At 43.4% G+C, this 21964-nt stretch overlaps 1 protein-coding gene across 1 annotated transcript; it reads left to right on the top strand.

Annotated features, from left to right (window-relative positions):
* Positions 1-3668: 3668 nt before the first annotated feature.
* Positions 3669-14218, top strand: LOC136627132 (trypsin-3-like). Its single transcript, XM_066602066.1, has 5 exons — positions 3669-3778; positions 6154-6298; positions 9154-9295; positions 9868-10119; positions 13953-14218. The coding sequence occupies exons 1-5, from the start codon at positions 3709-3711 to the stop codon at positions 14103-14105; spliced, it is 762 nt and encodes a 253-aa protein (XP_066458163.1). The 5' UTR covers positions 3669-3708; the 3' UTR covers positions 14106-14218.
* Positions 14219-21964: the final 7746 nt, after the last annotated feature.

The following is a 21964-nucleotide window of genomic DNA, read 5'->3' as shown; positions in this document are numbered from 1 at the left end:
AGCTGGACCTCGACCTGTAAGATAGGAAAAAACAACACACCACAAAACATCACTAGCTAACAAAAGTTCTCAACATTGGTGACGATATTTCACACCCTACTCTGTTACTTTAAACTTTATAGCAAGTATGGGTGAATATAAGACTTATACTGCCGAGATTCCAATCTACCGATCTGCTTCACTACCTCTGGACTAAGCCCCCAACTAGCTACTTCTGTTGCTGCCCCTATGTGGAAAGAGTAGGAAGCGAAAAAAGAGCTGTCAAGGCCTAGACTAGCCAAGGCCTTGCGAAAGACCACCGTAAACTGAAATTTGGACAAAAACGAACCATCCTTATGATGCGATAACGGACCAGAAACTACTCTTGTGAGATTCCTATAAGCTGATAAACAACTAACAGGGCACATCGCCTTCAACACACACCCAAGAATGATCCTCTGCCCCTTACCCATTTGGTCTGTCTGAATGACAAATCCAAACTTGAAGGTAATGCACAAAGGAGAGCACATCTTTCTCCCAAAGATCTCCTCCCACCTTTGTGCTAAGAAAAACTAGTTCCCCTAATCGTACAGCCCCAAAAAAAGCTAACACAAAAGCCAGGTGCAATAGAACCACCTAATAAACAATGCGACACACCCCTCCTAATACAGTTTCCAATCATTCCAATAATTTTAAAAAAAGACGGGCCTACGCTTGCCCAGTCGCCCGTTGCCCCTACGGAAACCTTTCAGGACCTGGTCTACTAAGAAATTCTGAGTCTTGTCCCTAATCAACCTGTACTTTAATCTAAAATTCAAAGCTGCTATGAAGCAGTTAACCTTGGCTATAGACCAGCCCGCAGTATATGCATACCCCTGCCAAGAGAATAAAACTCCCACTCGATCGTCTTCTGTCCATATGTTCCCCAAGGAGAATACCCAATCCTCCCATTCCTGCCAAGCTGCCTCAAAAACTGTCAATATACTCGGTGCTAACGATGCATAAATCAGACGACTCGCTACTAACCGACCAATTTCCAAAGCTGTGATTCGCACATTTTCCTAGATTGTCACAATGAAACCTGACCTTCTTGTTGCGAAACCCACTCAGCCCATAGCATCACTTCAACAATAACAGGGAAGAGCTCAAGCAGCACTAAAGTCTTCACCAATCCTAACCCAACCCACTATTCTGGCCATTGATTGGCACACCATTGCCCCTGAAAATACATGTTGAAACCAGAGCTTCCTACCACATCTGTAAACAGTTCATAGTCAAAATTTTCAATTGTGTCCACAATCATCAGTGATTTCCAATTATAACATTCCAGAAAAGACATCCACACCTCCAAATCTGCCTTGTGTTATCTTCCCAAACAAATATAATGATGGGCCGCTTTTACTCCCAACGTGGCAATGTACCACCAAACGTTGGCAAAAGACTATTCCCATGGGCATTATCTGAAACGTAAAATGTAGTTTTCCAGACATGGATTGTAAATCCTGCAGCATGATCTTAATGACACAATCGGCCCTAGTAACCTCTTGCCACAATAAATCCAATTTGTTCCATCGGTAATCTACATTTCATAATCTCCGTGTCTATGGTGATGCCAAAAAACTGTGGAAGGACCTTCTATTTTTTGGGGAGCTAGTGGGACCTCAAAATGTTGTGACACCCATCGTATCGTCGAACATTTGGGCAAATTTGCTGAGCCTAAACATAAAATATTGTCCAGATAATGTATAACTGAGCCAATGTCTGCCACATCTCTTAACACCCACTCCAAAAAACAAAATAAGCGCCTCAAACTATGCACAAGAAATCGAGCAACCAGTAGACAACCACCGATCTGCACAGTATAATCCCTCCCAATAACATCCAAATAAGGGAATGCTTTCGGGATGATAAGGGGAAAACGTGAAATATTGCCAACAGGGCCCCTCTTCCATATTTTTCGCACCCAAGTAAGTGCCGCATCAAACAATGGATACACCACAGAGCAAAGCTCCGGATCTATACTGTCATTGACTGACACACCTTTTGGATGCGGTATATGATGTATTAGACAGAATTTGTTTGACTCTTTTTTGGAGACTACACCCAATAAGGAAACCACAAAAAGAGGTCAGCAGCACTCAGATTACCCCCAGCTGAACATGTCAAGGTGGGGGGCGGGAGGGAGAGAAAAATTGCGTCAAAAAAAGTGACAAAGCATGCAAAGCCACCAAATAGGTTGTGGATCTTCAACCAAAGAATAGATAATTTTGTATATAGATGGTGCTTCACAGTATCATAGAAAACATAGACTTTATTGTTTCATCTTAAAATGGCAAGACAACGTTTCGACCATTAAAGGTCTTTTTCAAGCCGCATATTAGGTGAAACCAGACACACAGGCCATGTTTCATGTCCCTTTGTCCAACACTAGATGTTCCCTTCCCTTTTCCTTTTTTTAAAATACACTGAGATGCCCGTGGGATGTCCCATCACAATGGGAACACATATGTTTAATCTCATTAAACTGCCAACTCAGGCCTGTCTTTTGCCCTGCTGACTGCCCAGACTGCCCAGAAGCATTGGAACTACTGACCGAGCCAAATGACACGGCTCCCCCTTGAAAGGACTGCCCTTATCTTATAGGGCCATCACCATTAACCACAGGTCAATGTGATCTCATCTAATATTTGGGCGAACCGCTTTTCTTTGCCTCAACTGTTTGTGGTATAGCAGCCAAGTCGGCACGCCGTATACTCAACATGCTTCCTCTATAGCATCCATACAGCAAAAAAGTGGGCAACAGTTTTCTTTTTACCTGATGACGCTGGCTTAAATGATGAATGCCTGCAACCAGTTCATGAATGTCTGCCGGATCAAATGCCGCCTTTTCTTCTCTTCCTCTTCCTTTTTTGATTTGTCCAAATTACATATTTCCAAAGGGAGGTGAGAAAATATCTCTACACAATCCAACCACCAAGTCTTATCTCTATTCCTGCTCTTGCTTACTGCTCCACCCCACACCATTTCTCCTATCCCCCATTAACCTTTCATCTCGTAGCTCCCTACAAACCCTGGTCGTGTGGTCCTTCACCCACGGCCCCTAGCCTCCGTTACGGCCCTTAGTGAACCAGAGTTTTAGGTTTCATTACTCCTCTGATATTCTGAATTATACTTTAATTGATTCAAACAAAAGAAGAGCAAACGGCGCTCACTAATGGGCAAAAAAGCTCTGACCGCGGTTCAGTGCGATAAACAATGGTGCTCAGCTACGCTAACAGAGTTCTTCAAATATCTATATTGTAGGATGACGAGGAGGCAGCACTCACCGAGGTGAAAAACTTTTATAGTTCTTTACTTTATATCTCGATCCAAAAAGTGCAGGTGTAAAGTCGAGGATGCGGCGCACACAGACAACATTTGTTTTGCGTTGAATGACACTCTCTGCAGCCTTCATCGTACATTAAACAAGTGTCGTCGGTGCGCACCGCATCCTTGACTTTATTCCTCACTTTTTTATATTGAGATACGAAATAAATAACTGCTATAGACTTTACCTCTGTGAGTGACGCCCCTTCATTCTACAATGTGGATACTTTAATTAGTTTCTATAACTTACTAGCAGTCGCCTATGCTGTGGGTCCGGGGTGTGACTGCAGATATTATCAGTGGTAAGAAGTTCATAAAGGGACTAGAAGCAGAGAGTTTGTAGAGACTTGGAAGCAGCGTGAGATGGAACACGTTCAGCTTATCCTTGTGGTCTGTATATCTTCTGCCTTCTTCATATCAACCCCGTCTGCAGGTCAGTATTTCCAGCTAGAGCAGAGCGCGTTTTGTTGTAATGTGTAACGGAGTAATCACATTGGGCCACATTTACTAATACTGTCTAAAAGTTAGTCAGTGCAAACTAAAGGCCCATTTATACAGAGCGATGATCGCTAAAAAAAAAATCGCTAAAAGGCGATCGTTTTAGAGGTATTCGTTGAGTCTTCATTTCGCTCCCATCATGCACTTTTTGTGCACTGCTAGCTGAATGTTAAATTTAGTCCAACCTAAAAATCATCCTTCAGCCTTATCAGCAGTTCTCTGCAGGTAGTGCTGATAGCATTGTTTCCCCGCTAGAGAACAAAGGATCTGAATGCAGATAAGAGCGCTCGGGCTAATAACTGCGTTCAGCGAAGGCTTCATTTGCACACATAATTGCTATTAAGTAGCTAAGTAGATACTTAATAGTTTATGCTAAATTATCGCTCAAAGCTGTCACTCAAACTGTCATTTGAGCGATCATCGGCCCGTGTAAATGGGCCTTAAGACAAGATGTCTGAAAATGTGCCAGAAACATCACAGCCGAATTCTGTTAAATTTTAAGACTGACTAGTCTAAACTTACATCACTTATTTGTTGTCTTAGTTTACGCCAAAAATTGTGCCAAAGTTTAGGTGAAATTTTTGGCACAATTTTGGCCATACCTCTTTTTGGGCAAGTCAAAAAAAATGTAAATGTGGCAGAAATCATGTAAGACAGTAATTTACACCCAAAACTATTGTCTTTTGGGTAGTAAATCTGCCCCATTGTCTTCCATATTATGTGTATACAACTTGTAACATGGATGTTTATTACGGGGAACATGAAGGGGTTCTATAACCTATAAATAATAACTTCTTACATCAGACTGTATCTTGTGCTCCAGCTTTCTAATGTTCTGTATACTGTGATCGCTTGTTTCTTGAATGCTGATATCAGGAACCACAACTGGATGGTGAGAATTCTTTATTTACATGTCGGTTGTCTATAAGGCGGTTTTGTGCTTAAAAAAGTAAAACTATATGAATTATTATTAAATAATTATTTTAAACTAGGACAAACAGAGAAGCGGGTGAAATGGACTTATTACGCTCTATGAATCCCTACTCAGGGGGCTTCACCTAGTGCTCTGCTGGCGGTGTGAAAAGATATAGGATATTTGGAGCTCTGAAGCGGTAAAACAGCTTTGACCCCACACAGAAGTTTGTATCTTTTTATATGACACGTAATTCAAAGGGTCATATCAAAATCTAAAGTTATTGTCTATCCACAGAATAGGGGATATCTTTATGATTGGTTATCTTTATGATTTTGAGAACGGGTCCCGTAGCCCCTTCTTCTCATCACAAGCACAGCCGCTGCTCCTTTCATTAAAGGGGCTTACAGAAATTGATGATCTCGTGTACTTGGCTATCTCCAGCAGTCCCATTGCAAGTGAATGGAGTGGCACCACGTATGCGCGACAGCCTCTTCATTTAAGCTCATCCTCACTGTGGGGGATGCAGCTAACCCACAGTGATGAGGAGAGACATGGGACCCCCGATGATGGGATGAGTGTGGTGTCTGCGGTGAAACCCCCACTGATCATTAACTTGATATTTTGGGATAACCCCATTGACTACACCATCCCAAACCACTAGGAATATTACAATGTACCACTGTAGACCCTCAGGGCTATTCAATATTTGTCCATAACCACTCAAGACTTATAAGTAGAGTTGCTCATTGTGATCGGCTGGTGGGTCAAATCAGGCTGATTTTCACAGAATTGGATGGGATTAGCCCAAACTGATTTTTGGCAAACATCACTTGAAAATAGGTTTTCCATAATGTATACTGAACAGTGGTTTTGGGGCTCTTCAATGAGCGTAGCTCAGTAGTTAGAACTGTTGCCTTGCTGGGGTCCTAGATTCAAATCTCATCATAGACAACATCAGCATGGACTTTGAAAAACTCCATACAAATGTTGCCCTTGATCACATTTCAACCTAGAACTCCAGCACTGCAAGGCAACAGGGCTAAACTGAGCCACCATGCTTGTTCTTCCTTCAGCTCCTCCTTTCTCTTTCTTCTTCTTACTTCTCCCCTCTTACAAAGAAGGAGAAGAATAAAGGAAAGGAAGCAAAACGGAAGTGAAGGCAAAGGAGGAAGATGAGAAGATCTCCTTCACTTTGGAGAAGGAAGGAGGAGGAAGTTTGGTGGCTCAGAGGCTAGCACTGTTGTCTTGGGCTGATCCCATAAAATTCTGCAATTTTTGGCACACTAGCCGATCATGACTAGTGATCCTAATCCAATATAGATAAACTATTGGAAGATGTTGATGTATTTCCTTTACTGAATACTAAATTGTACTAAATTTGATGTATATTGCAGAAAACTTCCACCATCAGATCGTTGGAGGGAATGAAGCCAAACCACATTCAAGACCTTATATAGCGCATTTAAAAATTGGTTATGGTTATTGTGGTGGTTCTCTGATTTCTCCAGGCTGGGTCTTATCTGCTGCCCATTGCAATGGGTAAGTTAATCCAAGTTTACTTATATGTGTTCTAACTAAGCATCTGCCTGATCACAGAGCATGGCCACAACAGTCATCTCTAGGTATCAGTTTCCTACGTCCATGTGGCTGTTGTACAGCAAATCTCTGTTCACGGAACAGAACAGCAGCTCAGGCAGGACGGCCGCCCAATGATCACATACAGGAACAGAATAAGGACTAGTCGGAAAAAAATAAAGTTTCTGAATATTGTAGTTTAGAATATTAGTAAAAGAATAATAGGTAATATATAATATATATAAATATGAGAACCCAGCTTGGTGGGGGGTAGTAAATAATAATTACCTGAAAGTGCTGCGGAATAAGTTGGCGCTATACAAATACCATGATTTGATTTGATTTGGGTAATATATTCCCTTTAATTAGAAAGTCTCTACAGGGAGTTGTTTCAGAAAGACAACTCCTTTTCAAACTTGACAAACTTCGACCAGTGATCAGATGGTTTCCTCAGGTCTGGGTTCAGAAACCCGTGATCACTGGGGGGAGTCAGGGCTAGCCATACATTTCCACTGCATCAGCCACTATGGTGGAACTCTAGTGATATATATATATATATATATGCCCTGATTAGACGTATGAAGAGGGCTGGTCTTGATGTGACAACTTGCTTAAAAGCGTTTTCACATGACTTAAAAATGCTTTACACCAGCTCTGTCCTTCCTGGTTGCTGCTGACCAGGACATGTGATGCTGCAGCAAATCACTGGCTACAGAAAGTCACTGCTATGGCCAGTGATTGGCTACAGCAGTCACATGTCCTGGTCAGCTGCAACCAGGTAGGACACAGTGGCTGTGAAGCAATTTTAAATAATTGGAAAACCCCTTTAAGAAACACAGTTCTTCCAAAATAAGTAAAGTGATAATGACTACAAAATAAGTAAATTTCACTAAGTTCACTACCTGCAGTGTAAGATATGCCACTTGTATTGAATGTATGCAGTGTGCAATCAAATATAGGTAAAAGAAACTTTTAACTTAAACCCTTCTCTCCAAGACTTTTCCCTAGCTGCTCCAATTCTCTGGATTGCGCTACCCGGGACAATCAGGTTAATCCCCAACAGTTACATATATAAAGTGTGACTTAAAAGCACGTCTTTTTCAGGAGGCCCAGCATATTTCCTAACCTAAAGGCTGAATTAGACACGATTTGCACTTAAAAATTGCCCAAAGCCATCTTTTGAGCGATAAGTGACGTTGTGCAGTTTTTATTAAGTGTGCTGAAAGAGAACGATCAGCCTTATCAGGAATTCACAGTGGGATACAGCTGATACTATAGTTTCATTCTCCCACACGGTAAATTAAGAAGACAATGTGAAAATTTATTTTTTTCATTCACTCACCTCCTAAAAAACACAATAAAAAGTTATCAAAAAGTCCCATGTATCACATATATCCCAAAGTAGTACGGAAGGAAGCTACAGCTTGTCTTGCAAAATACAAGGCTTCCCATGGCTCATTGGGCGAAAAAAATGTAAATCTTATGGGTCGTGGAAGGTGGCGATGCAAATACAATGAAGTGCTTTTATTGTATAAGAATACTAACATAACTTATATTGACCTGCAGACTACAAGTCACATTTTGTTTTTACCGTACGGTGAAGCCCATAAAAAAAAAAACTAAAAAACAATGGCGTATTGTCTGTTTACCTTCCATCCTCTCCAGAAAAACAGTAATAAACGTTAAACAATGCCTTATATGTTCCCAAAGTGGCACCAATAGAAGATACAACTGGTCCCACAAAAAACAAGACTTCTTGTGGCTATGTGGGTGAAGGAATTGTTATTAACCACTTAATGCCACAGGACATAAGTTTACATCCAGCCTGGGGGGAACTTAATGCGACAGGATGTAAACGTATGTCCTGTGGATGGCGCGAGCTCAGAAGTGGGCCTGTGTCATTCTGCAGCAGGAGTCGGTTGTGACTGATAGCCGGCCTCCCGCTGCAGCCACGAGGATCGATGAGAACTGCCCGTTATGTGAAGCGATCATAGCTTTAAAGTCCCCTACAGGGATATAAAAAATATTTTAAAAATGTATATAGTTTAAAAAAATGTATCAAACAAAAAAAAATTTTTGCACACTTCCCATTTGTATACACAAAATTATTATTATTTTTTTTTAAACCCACATATTTGGGATCATCGTACCCGTAACGACCTGTACAAAAAAACTGAACACACCATACATTCTGCACAGCAAAAAGACCTAAAAAAAACTAAAAAAGGAGGCAAAATGCTTATTTTGTTCATTTTTCCTCCTACAGGAGTGTATATCGTCCGCCGTTTTCATGGCTGGCTGATGTATACGCTACCATCTGAGCTGTCTTCCCCCTTCACTCCCCCTTACTGGCTCTCTGCCTTTCCCTTCCAGGGGGTGGGGCAGAGGTGGAGCTCCTGCACCCTTCCATTGGTGGCTGCAGAGAGGGGGCAGGAGCTTAGCTCCGCCACCATTCCCTTCCATTGTAAACAGCCAGAGGGGAGGACAGCAGAGAGCCGGTGAGGTGGAGGGAAGGGGAAGACAGCCAAGAAAATGGCAGCCGATATACACTCCTTGGAATAAGCCAAAAAATGCAATAAAAGTAATCACATGAATCCCAAAATGGTACCACTAAAAACTACAGCTCATCACACAAAACAAGACCTCACAGAGCTCCATCCATGGAAAATAAAAAAGTTATGGGACTTTGAATTTAACAATGTAAAGGAATAGAAATTTTTTTTAAAAAAAGGGGGTTTTTTTTGGTACAAAAGTGGAAAAAGCTAAAAAAAAAAAAAATTTGGGTATTGTCATAATTCCTGATGATGGTGTCTTTGCAGGGACACAGTTGTCATTCTTGGCGCTCATGATGTCTCTCAGCCAGAGACAACGCAGCAGATTCTGGGGGTTGAGAGCTATCACATGCACCCAGAATACGATGAGGAAGCAGCCATGCCGTTCAATGATGTCCTGTTGTTAAAGGTGAGATGTGCGATCATCACTTCTCCGCACCATCTGGCTGTCGCTGTACTTGGAGGCACTTTTTGTCACTACATTATATGCTAAGAACACTTATCTTTTCTCCATAATGTTATAAAATGTTCCATCTGTTTTCATATAATGTGGTAGGTGAGTGCGGTGGAAACGTTGGCTTACTTTTCTCTTGCAGCGATGCTGAGAGATTGAACAATCACTGCATGTCCTATTTTTGGGTGATTCCTTGCAAGAACTGACCCATTATTTCCTGTATGATCTGTAAAATAATCTAATCCCACTCGCATGCCGTGAGATTTACATGCGAGTACAATGCAATTTTTACCACTGAAACTATTGGAAGCTTTTGAAATAATTTCACAGGTGAGAAAAACACAAGTACAGAGATGCAACAATACATCGCGCTCGCACCCAGAATCGGAGGTTTTAGAGATCGATATCACTCGGAGTTTCTTGGATGGATATCGCGCTCGCCCGTGTGAATACACCCTGATCTGTCGCTATAACCTTATAAGCCAGGACCATTTTGTATTAGTAACCTTACATTTCTGCTCCTACAGCTTTCATCGCAGGCTGAGATAAACGAATATGTACAGACAATTCCACTTCCTTCCAGCACCATGGACCTTCCGAAAGATACGCCGTGCAGTGTCGCAGGCTGGGGGAAAATTGATCAGACGCATTACACTGATAAATTATTTGAGACCAATGTTACTATTGTGAGCCGCAGGTTGTGTCGTCGGTACTATCCTGGATTGACCGAAGGGATGATCTGTGCTGGGAGCCACAGCAGAATCACCGACTCCAGTCAGGTAAAGTGCTGTGCAAACTGCTGGCTAACTAATGTTAGTAATGCAGCTCCATGTTTCAGACTCTGGTAATGCAGCTCCATGTGTCAGACACTAGTAATGTAGCTCCATGCTTCAGACACTAGTAATGCAGCTCCATGCTTCAGACACTAGTAATGCAGCTCCATGCTTCAGACACTAGTAATGCAGCTCCATGCTTCAGACACTAGTAATGCAGCTCCATGCTTCAGACACTAGTAATGTAGCTCCATGCTTCAGACACTAGTAATGCAGCTCCATGCTTCAGACACTAGTAATGCAGCTCCATGCTTCAGACACTAGTAATGCAGCTCCATGCTTCAGACACTAGTAATGCAGCTCCATGTTTCAGACACTAGTAATGCAGCTCCTTGTTTCAGACTCTTGTAATGCAGCTCCATGCTTCAGACACTAGTAATGCAGCTCCATGCTTCAGACACTAGTAATGCAGCTCCATGTGTCAGACACTAGTAATGCAGCTCCTTGTTTCAGACTCTGGTATTACAGCTCCATGATTCAGACACTAGTAATGCAGCTCCATGTTTCAGACACTAGTAATGTAGCTCCATGTTTCAGACACTAGTAATGCAGCTCCATGTTTCAGACTCTGGTAATGCAGCTCCATGTTTCAGACTCTTGTAATGTAGCTCCATGTTTCAGACTCTGGTAATGCAGCTTCATGTTTCAGACACTAGTAATGCAGCTCCATGTTTTAGACACTAGTAATGCAGCTCCATGATTCAGACTCTTGTAATACAGCTCCATGTTTCAGACACTAGTAATGCAGCTCCATGTTTCAGACACTAGTAATGCAGCTCCATGTTTCAGACACTAGTAATGCAGCTCCATGTTTCAGACTCTAGTAATGCAGCTCCATGTTTCAGACTCTGGTAATGTAGCTCCATGTTTCAGACTCTTGTAATGTAGCTCCATGTTTCAGACTCTGGTAATGCAGCTTCATGTTTCAGACACTAGTAATGCAGCTCCATGTTTCAGACACTACTAATGCAGCTCCATGTTCAGACACTAGTAATGTAGCTCCATGTTTCAGACTCTGGTAATACAGCTCCATGATTCAGATACTAGTAATGCAGCTCCATGTTTCAGACTCTGGTAATGCAGCTCCATGTTTCAGACTCTTGTAATGCAGCTCCATGCTTCAGACACTAGTAATGCAGCTCCATGCTTCAGACACTAGTAATGCAGCTCCATGTGTCAGACACTGGTAATACAGCTCCATGATTCAGACACTAGTAATGCAGCTCCATGTTTCAGACACTAGTAATGTAGCTCCATGTTTCAGACACTAGTAATGCAGCTCCATGTTTCAGACTCTGGTAATGCAGCTCCATGTTTCAGACACTAGTAATGCAGCTCCATGTTTCAGACACTAGTAATGCAGCTCCATGTTTCAGACTCTGGTAATGCAGCTCCATGTTTCAGACTCTGGTAATGTAGCTCCATGTTTCAGACTCTTGTAATGTAGCTCCATGTTTCAGACTCTGGTAATGCAGCTTCATGTTTCAGACACTAGTAATGCAGCTCCATGTTTTAGACACTAGTAATGCAGCTCCATGATTCAGACTCTTGTAATACAGCTCCATGTTTCAGACACTAGTAATGCAGCTCCATGTTTCAGACACTAGTAATGCAGCTCCATGTTTCAGACACTAGTAATGCAGCTCCATGTTTCAGACTCTGGTAATGTAGCTCCATGTTTCAGACTCTTGTAATGTAGCTCCATGTTTCAGACTCTGGTAATGCAGCTCCATGTTTCAGACTCTGGTATTATAGCTCCATGATTCAGACACTAGTAATGCAGCTCCATGTTTCAGACACTAGTAAAGTAGCTCCATGTTTCAGACACTAGTAATGCAGCTCCATGTTTCAGACTCTTGTAATGCAGCTCCATGTTTCAGACTCTTGTAATGCAGCTCCATGTTTCAGACACAAGTAATGCAGCTCCATGTTTCAGACACTAGTAATGCAGCTCCATGTTTCAGACACTAGTAATGTAGCTCCATGTTTCAGACACTAGTAATGTAGCTCCATGTTTCAGACTCTGGTAATGCAGCTTCATGTTTCAGACACTAGTAATGCAGCTCCATGTTTTAGACACTAGTAATGCAGCTCCATGATTCAGACTCTTGTAATACAGCTTCATGTTTCAGACACTAGTAATGCATCTCCATGTTTCAGTCACTGGTAATGCAGCTCCATGTTTCAGTCACTGGTAATGCAGCTCCATGTTTCAGTCACTGGTAATGCAGCTCCATGTTTCAGACACTAGTAATGCAGCTCCATGTTTCAGACTCTGGTAATGTAGCTCCATGTTTCAGACACTAGTAATGCATCTCCATGTTTCAGTCACTGGTAATGCAGCTCCATGCTTCAGACACTAGTAATGCATCTCCATGTTTCAGTCACTGGTAATGCAGCTCCATGTTTCAGTCACTGGTAATGCAGCTCCATGTTTCAGTCAATGGTAATGCAGCTCCATGTGTCAGACTCTTGTAATGCAGCTCCATGTTTCAGACACTAGTAATGCATCTCCATGTTTCAGTCACTGGTAATGCAGCTCCATGTTTCAGTCACTGGTAATGCAGCTCCATGTTTCAGTCACTGGTAATGCAGCTCCATGTTTCAGTCAATGGTAATGCAGCTCCATGTGTCAGACTCTGGTAATGCAGCTCCATGTGTCAGACTCTGGTAATGCAGCTCCATGTGTCAGACTCTTGTAATGCAGCTCCATGTTTCAGACACTAGTAATGCAGCTCCATGTTTCAGTCAATGGTAATGCAGCTCCATGTGTCAGACTCTGGTAATGCAGCTCCATGTGTCAGACTCTGGTAATGCAGCTCCATGTGTCAGACTCTTGTAATGCAGCTCCATGTTTCAAACACTAGTAATGCAGCTCCATGTTTCAGACTCTGGTAATGCAGCTCCATGTTTCAGACTCTGGTAATGCAGCTCCATGTTTCAGACTCTTGTAATGCAGCTCCATGTTTCAGACTCTGGTAATACAGCTCCATGTTTCAGACTCTGGTAATACAGCTCCATGTTTCAGACTCTGGTAATACAGCTCCATGTTTCAGACACTGGTAATGCAGCTCCATGCATATTTTCTGCCAGGAACAGGGAAAAATCCCATCATAACCAAGTAGGCTGATTCTTTCCTGGCCGAGCCACTGGGGGCGTTGCTCTGCTTTGTCCTGATGGCATCTGATCCTGATCTTGGCAGAAAACTGAAAAGTTTCTGCCTGTTGTGTGCCTATACTAGTAAGGACTAGAGATGAGTGTGCGTACTCACTAAGGCAAATTACTAGAGCGAGTATTGCCTTTTGCGAGTACCTGCCCGCTCGTCTCAAAAGATTCGGGTGCTGGTAGGGGTGAGTAGTGAGTTGCGGGAAAAGCAGGGGGAAGAGAGAGATCTCCTTCCATTCCTCCCCGCTCTCCCCCGCTGGCACCCGAATCTTTTGAGACGAGCAGGCAGGTACTCGCAAAAGGCAATACTCGCTCTAGTAATTTGCCTTAGCGAGTACGCTCGCTCATCTCTAGTTAGGACCCTGTATTGGATTCCAATTGGAGAGCAGGAATGAGGAATCCCCTGGTCGAATGGGTCTGTCTTTCGGCCAAACGGACCTCTTTGACATAATGGGGTCTATTCAGTTTTACTGGGAGAAAAAGCGACCAGTAAGATGATGATTGCTGGAATGATCTAGAGATATTTGGGTTTCTTCTCCACAAACGAATATATTTTTAGACTCACGGACTGATTCATAATGTGTTTCCCTAATTTCTTCCTCTTGTGTTTATAGGGAGACTCAGGTGGACCCCTCGTTTGTGACGGGGCTTTAGAAGGCATCGTGTCATTCGGATATGATCACCCTCCTGGTGTCTATGCAAGAGTTGGCCAATACTTGGAATGGATCAAACAGACCATCTCCCAATATGAAACCCCAGATCTCTAATAGTTGCACATTTCTGCCTCTAGGGGTCCTTCTTTCCTGCATGTTCACATTACTCATCATACAGGCCTTACTTTCACAGTAAAATAAAAATATTCAATAGTGTATAAAAATTAGATTTATGAAGTGTTGTGTGTTTTAGATTTTCTTGCAGGTCATTATACAACAAGCAGCATTCAGCATTGCAGAGTTTCCAAGAAAGTGTTATTCATCGTTGGTTCCAACATAACTTATTATATAGTTGATAACGTTGAAAAAAGAAACAAATCCATCAATCGCAACCTATAATCCTACGGCTCCACCTCCAGAGCTTAGGAGGTTACTGCAGACTGCGTTCAATGTATAACTGTATGACGTACGCTCCTTAGCTCCCCCTAGTGGTGGCTGCAAGCTGCCAGCATTCTATCTTTAATTTTTTTGGCTGTAAAAAGCAGAAACGATTAAAATATATTTTTTATTAATATAGATTAAAACAGGTCAAATTACTGATGGTTATAGATCAGTGATACAAAACATATGTTCTCACACCAAAGTCTGGGAGTGTGCACTTAGGAACAATGTAAACCACGCACTTTCGAGGTGTAGTACAACAGTTAACGCATACGATGGAGGGAAAGTGTTAGGCCAGCCTCACACGGGCGTATGCGTATTAGCAGAATGAAGGAGGCTCTTTTGTGCGCACATCAGCATATTTTACTGTACTTTTTGCGCCCGCAACTTATGTTCATTTGCACGCGGCAGACAAACGCGCATCCATTGAAATGGCTAATTAGTCTAATGAGTTCCAGATGTGTTCTTTTTCCTGCACAATCATGCAGTGTTTCATGCATCTACTCATGTATTGCTTGCGCATTTGCGCACCCCCATTGACTTCTATGTGGACCGTTGGTGCACAAATATGCAAAACAATAGAGCATGTTCTATTTATTTTTTTTTGCACGTACGAAATGTGCGCAAAAAATATGGAGATTAGACCAAACCCATTAACATCAGAGTTTGGCGCGTCGATTTAAGACGCAAAAAGAAAATCAGCATGCTCTACTTGTTCACCAAAGGTATCCATAGAAGCCTATAGGGGATGCGCAAATGTATATACAATACGCAAAGATGTGTGAATGCGCAGGAAAAAAAAACACATCTGGAACTCATGAAGACTAATTAGCCATGTCAGTCAGTGTGTCTTTGTTTGCTGGGCGCAAATGAACACGCAAATGAACACGCCTTACCGGCGCACAAAGTACAGTAAAACACACGGATGTGCGAACAAAAAAGCCCTGTTCATTCTGCAAGAATGCAGCAATCAGTCACAGGCGAACATGCCTATGCTCAGGGCTCTGATGTATGACACTACACAGGCGTGTGGCGCCAACTGATTCCCATTGTAGAAAAACCAGCCAGCAGATGCTGGAAGGATAAACTTTCAGCCTTCTTCTGCTGACTGGAGCTCTATGGATATATTTGACATATTCACCAAGGGCTTTCCCAGCGTATATGGGATATGTGGCACTCAAAACGAAGTGAGCAAAACATATAAGCGCTGCGGAATAAGTTGGCGCTATATAAATAAAGATTATTATTATATGCCTGTACCAGGTGAAACGTGCCAGTCTTGCCAGTCTTTACATGAAGCTCTTGCAAACAGGTCCACTTTAACAAAAGAACAATGGTGCATCTGCTTCTGGCCATGGCAGCGGTACCAGGGCACAGATATGCAACGCCCAATCCTGTGAAGAGTCATTACAGGGTGGCCGCTGCAACTTCTGCAACACCAATGAGTGAGATACTGCAGGGAAGGACTCTCTACCCACGCATACGGCTGGGGTTGGGAGGGTGTGGTGCTTGGACCCGTTACAGTGGCACTTACCAACTCCTGGTCCCATAGGGAGTTACCGCAGCAGAAGATAGGGCCAGAAGTCCTCAGGATGAGGGGGTGTAGTCGTAAATATCCCGTTGTGACGCCACCGTTCATACACACCGTTAATCTATGTGGCAGAGTAAAAACACAGAGACTTGTGTATCGTACCGCGGGTCCTCGGGAACGGTTCAGGCCCGGGAAAACTTTACTTGCATTAAACTTTGTATAACAGGTAGTTACAGGCATCAATCGCTTGTAGAAGTTACAGGCAGGAGCTCAGAGGTTGGGAGGAAACACAGAAACAATACGGCCCTATAGTCCACGTTATCTATGTCACTGGTGCTGGAAATTGGGAATACTCCGGAGGAGGTAAAAGACAGGGATCACTCCACATACACTCTGGCGGCAGAAATTACTTAAGGAGACGGCTTAGCCTAGAAGCACCCCGCACATTGTTCGCGTGGGGGTCACAATTACGTACCTCTGTGTGGTGATCCTTATTGGGGACGGCCACACAGGAATGTGAACAGGTACCTGATATGGTAGGTCGCTCTATACAGAATTATTTCGGGGTTGCTCTCACTCTGGGGAATTTGGTTACTCACTCATTCTCCCATGAATTTCACATGCGGTAGGGATGTCTCTCCTTCTCCTCCATATTAGACACAAGGAAACCAGAAGTGTCTCCCTGTGCCCCTGTGGTTTCTCCAGCAGATCGGGGAAGCGGGAAGATCCTCAGCTCCTCCATGGGGAGCCTCTCCTTTGTCTCCATTTTTAATGCAAAGAAGCTAAAGGTGCTTCCCTGCATCACTGTAGGTCCTCCAACAGCATGGCCAGATGGATCATCATCAACCACAACCACCTTTCCCGTTCTCAGACACTCACGTTTATAACCTCACTTGTACCACATGACACAGGAGGATAGATACATTCAGCAGCAGAGCTGACAGGCGATGATTTTATGGGAATTAACTCTTTAGAAGCTGCAGCTGTGCAACATACATACAGAAAATAGACATGACAGTTTTACACAGTGCATCCACATGAGACAGACATGTATGACAATTATGGAGGGGACCAGGATGTTGTTCGGGGACACTACAGATAGATTTGAAAAGTTTTCTGGAGCTTAAAAACATAGTAAACTAACACTTACCTCTTGTGTACTCCGCCACTCTGGTCCCCATGGTCTCCTCTTCCAGTTTCAGCAGTCACATACCTGTTAAGTGCGTGACCACTTCAGCCAGTCACAATTTTCAGCATCATTAAGGTCAACAAAGAAGGGGCGGGGGGGGGGGGGGTGGAAACAGGCTGAACTAGATGGACATTGTCTCCCTTCAGCCTAACATACTATGTACTATATATGAGTGATTGGCCCCAGCGGTCTTGTGCTTCAATTCCACTACATGGTGGACATATTCTTACAGAAGACCCTAAAAGACCGCTTTGCAATTTTCGGTTGTTGTCTCAAAGAGTTCTCACTGTATTTTAAAGACAGAAGCCCAGCTGGCAATGTACCGGTATGGCTAGAGCTACTAGAATAGCTGCTGTGTAGTGCTCGCCTGTCATAGGAGCGGTCCTGAGCACTTATACAACTAAATGCCCTCACATCACAAGAAGAACATGTAATGCAGAATTTTTAAAGTTCAGAGGCCCCAATGCAAAATCTCGTGACCTATCTGTGTCCCATATGAATAAGTGGGCGGAATAGAGTGTGAAATCCAATTATAGTGGAACCAAGCTTCAGTTTCCAATATACTTTTATGGTATATGGTTTTGCTCACCTTATTTTGCCCACTTGTTCAACTTTATATTCAAATGGTGCACACAGGTCTCAAGAGATTTGGGCAAAATATGTCAATTCTGAGCAGGTTCAAATAATCCATTAGTCGCAGGGTGAGAACTAACCTGCTGACACATGCGTGCCTCTATAGAGAGCCCGGCAGTGTCCGCGGTAAGACAAGGAGAGCGATGTCACCTGTACAGTTGGGGTGGCTTTACATGGGACGACTCTCGGGCGAAAAATCATACAAGCGAGTGATTTACAGCAATAGACATCCTGTGTAAACACAAGAGCAACTAGTTCTTGCTCACTGTAAGCAAGCAATCGTTCAGGTTTCAATGACTACTTCTTCACAGCGAATGAGGGCCGGCGGCCAGTAGAGATCTGCGGTGCTCCACCTACATTCACTGAACAACTGTCGCTCCTATGTAAAAGTCTTTGAGTTCCTTGGGCTTCCCTATGCTGTCGGCGCACAAAGATGTTATTACACAAGAAGAAATCAGAGCGCCCAGACATGGCAGAGTTTCACCCCGCCAAGGACCTCGGCCCACATTTCTACCCTAGTCAGTCAGTGTATTTGTGCCAGACAGGTAAAGCAACACAATTGGAAGTCTTTGTGCACTCACAGCATAGGTGAGCCCAAGGAACTCAAGCATGGTATTACACATCAGGAAATCAGAGTGCCCAAACATGGCAGAGTTTCACCCTGCTAAGGGCCTCGGCCTACATTTCTGCCCTAGTCATTCAGTGTGTTTGTGCCAGACAGGTAAAACAACGCAATGGGGAGTCTTTGTGCACCCACAGCAGAGGCGAGCCAAAGGAATCCAAGGAAAGTATTAAACATGAAGCAATTACAGTGCCCAAACATGGCAGACTTTCACTCTGCCGAGGATCTCAGCCTCTGCACACACCCTCAGCAATCATGGGCATAAAGCGGACTCCGATGCTGGTACAGCTGTGAACGTCTCATTTAATTAGTTGCGGTTGCTTTCATCGCTCCAAAGACTGGATGAACCAGCAAGAAATTCCACGGGCCAAACCTGGCACAGTTGCATTTCCTCCAGGACTTCGGCCTCTGCCCACACCCTCAGCAATCATGGGCATAAAGCGGACACCGATGCTAGTACAGCTGTAAATGTCTCATTAAATCAGTTATGGTTGCTTACCCCACTCCAAAGACTGGATTAACCAGGAAGAAGTTCCACAGGCCCAACCTGGAGCAGTTGCATTTCCCCCAGGACATAGGCCTTTGCCCACACCCTCAGCAATCGTGGGCATAAAGCGGACTCCGATGCTAGTACAGCAGCGAATGTCTCATTATTGCAGTAACGCTCCTTTTGTTTGGCCCAAACCAGTGTCTCAGATAACTGTGGTAACATGAGGAAAAATACATGTTGCCCAGTGCTGATCCCCTGACCCCAAGCAGGAAGAGGAGGTGGCATTACAAGGCCAAGAAACCATGACCAGGACCCGCTATAGTCTGTGTGGGAAGTATGTGAGTGGGCCCTAGGTCAGGCTCGGTCTCAGCCTCCACCTTGTGTGACCCAAGGTGCCCTGAGTTACATAGCAATGGGAAATCCAGGTGTCCAAACACAGATAGCACAACACCGCAAGGGGAAAGGAAGTCAAAGTCAAAGGAATCCAAGGAAAGTGTTAAACATGAAGCAATTACAGTGCCAAAACATGGCAGCCTTTCACTCCGCCGAGGACCTTGGCCTCTTCCCACACCCTCAGCAATCGTGGGCATAAAGCAGACTCTGATGCTAGTACAGCAGTGAACGTCTCATTAATGCAGTGATGCTCCTTTTGTTTGGCCCAAACCAGTGCCTCAGATAACTGTGGTAAGACGACAGAAAATACATGCTGCCCAGTGCTGATCCCCTGACCCCAAGCAGGAGTAGGTGCTGGCATTACAAGGCCAAGAAACCATGACCAGGACCCGCTATAGTCTGTGTGGAAAGTATGTGAGCGGGCCCTGGGTCAGGCTCGGTCTCAGCCTCCACCTCGTGTGACCCAAGGTGCCCTGAGTTACATAGCAATGGAAAATCCATGTGTCCAAACACAGATAGCACAACACAGCAAGGGGAAGTCTTTGAGTTCCTTGGGCTCGCCTATGCTGTCAGTGCACAAAGATGGTATTACACAGGAAGAAATCAGAGTGCCCAAGCATGGGAGAGTTTCACCCCACCAAGGACCTTGGCCTCGGCCCACATTTCTGCCCTAGTCAGTCAGTGTATTTGTGCCAGATAGGTAAAAGACCGCAATGGGAGGTCTTTGTGCAACCATAGTATAGGCAGACCCCAGTAACATTTCTGTAGTAAAAGTATAGGCAGACCCCTGTAACAGTTCTGTAGCAGAAGTATAGGCAGACCCCAGTAACTTTCTGTAGTAAAAGTAGAGGCAGACCCCTTTAACATTCCTGTAGCAAAGGTATAGGCAGATCCCTGTAACATTTCTGTAGTAAAAGTACAGATGGACCCCAGTAACATTTCTGTAGTAAAAGTATAGACGGACCCCAGTAACATTTCTGTAGCAAAGGTATTGGCAGACCCCAGTAACATTCCTGTAGCAAAGGTATAGGCAGACCCCTGTAACATTCCTGTAGCAAAGGTATAGGCAGACCCCTGTAACATTCCTGTAGCAGAAGTATAAGCAAACCCCAGTAACGTTTCTGTTGTAAAAGTATAGGCAGACCCCTGTAACATTTCTGTAGCAGAAGTATAGGCAGACCCCGGTAATATTTCGGTAGTAAAAGTATAGACGGACGCCAGTAACATTTCTGTAGTAAAAGTATAGGCGGACCCCAGTAACATTTCTGTAGCAAAAGTATAGGCGGACCCCAGTAACATTTCTGTAGTAAAAGTATAGGCAGACCCCAGTAACATTTCTGTAGCAGAAGTATAGGCAGACCCCTGTAACATTTATGTGGCAAAAGTATAGGCAGACCCCTGTAACATTTCACATGTAACATGTTAAGGACACTAGTGACTTCTTAACCAAATTGAAGTCCATTCCTTATCATGAAAACATAATTTTGGCTACTCTCGATGTCACTGCCCTCTATACATCAATTTCTCATGAACATGAACATGATCAAGGGTAGTCAGTTCTTCCATTCACAAACCGGGAAAAGCTTCCATATTAAGGGACGCCATACATGTTCATCGATGTATGTCATCTACTTACTCACCTGCCCGTGTGGCCTACAACATGTCGGCCAAACAACACAGGAGGTGAGGAGTAGAATTTCGAGTCACAAGAGTGCAATACGCACCAAGAAATTAGATCAGCCGGTGCCACGCCATTTTTATGACAGTGGACACTCGGTATGTCAACTGAAATTTCGCATCATTGATTCGGTACCTGAAATATCTAAAGGGGGTGACAGAACACGAATGTTATTAAAGAAAGAATTCTATTGGATCTATACACCTGATACCATGACCCCGAGGGGTCTAAATCCTGATTCTGATACCCATATGTTCCTGTAATTATTTCCGTGCTTCTCTGCATCAGTTATGCCATTTATATGGATTTTAATTCACTTGTGTATTTGTACTTTTATGTTTTCACAGTGCATTCATGATGTTGTTATGGCACTAAAGAATTTACGCCACATTGCATTGTTATGCGAATGAATAGCAAAATTTTGGGTGCATCGATTATATCCGATTATTGGTGGTAGTCCTGTGGTGGCTACAGCATTATTTGAATATTGATAAATGATGATCTATTTTGATATTCATGTCCACTATCAGTGCCGTTATTGACCTATTATTATGATTATGTGCATATGACATGCTATACTCGGATTTTTTGTCCAATTGCTTTGCAACAATTCATGATATTCTGTAGTTGTCTGTTTTCTTTGAATATAGACATTTAAGAGTTAAAGAACAAACTATGGTTTTTTTTTTACATAGAGGCCACACCCTTTTGGGAGGAGCCTACATGTGTGGTTATGACTTAGCAACTACATAATGTATCCCTGACTTACTTCTTATTGTGTGTCTTTACACAATGCCTTATATATCTTGTGATGTTCATTATAGAAGCTATTTATTCAGGGCATGTCACATAGTGGGATCTGGATGCGCGTTTATGACGCGCCTGATGACGCGGTACGTCTCGGACGTGTGATCACGCTCTATTGGCGCGGCTTGATTGCGTCAAGATGACTATCAGGAATTACTGATATTTCCTGTCTATCAGTAGCTCTACGGA

This window comes from Eleutherodactylus coqui, chromosome 5 (assembly GCF_035609145.1).
Source record: "Eleutherodactylus coqui strain aEleCoq1 chromosome 5, aEleCoq1.hap1, whole genome shotgun sequence".
NCBI lineage: Eukaryota > Metazoa > Chordata > Amphibia > Anura > Eleutherodactylidae > Eleutherodactylus > Eleutherodactylus coqui.
The sequence above is the reverse complement of the archived record's forward strand: the minus strand, read 5'-3'. Positions and strand labels throughout refer to the sequence as shown.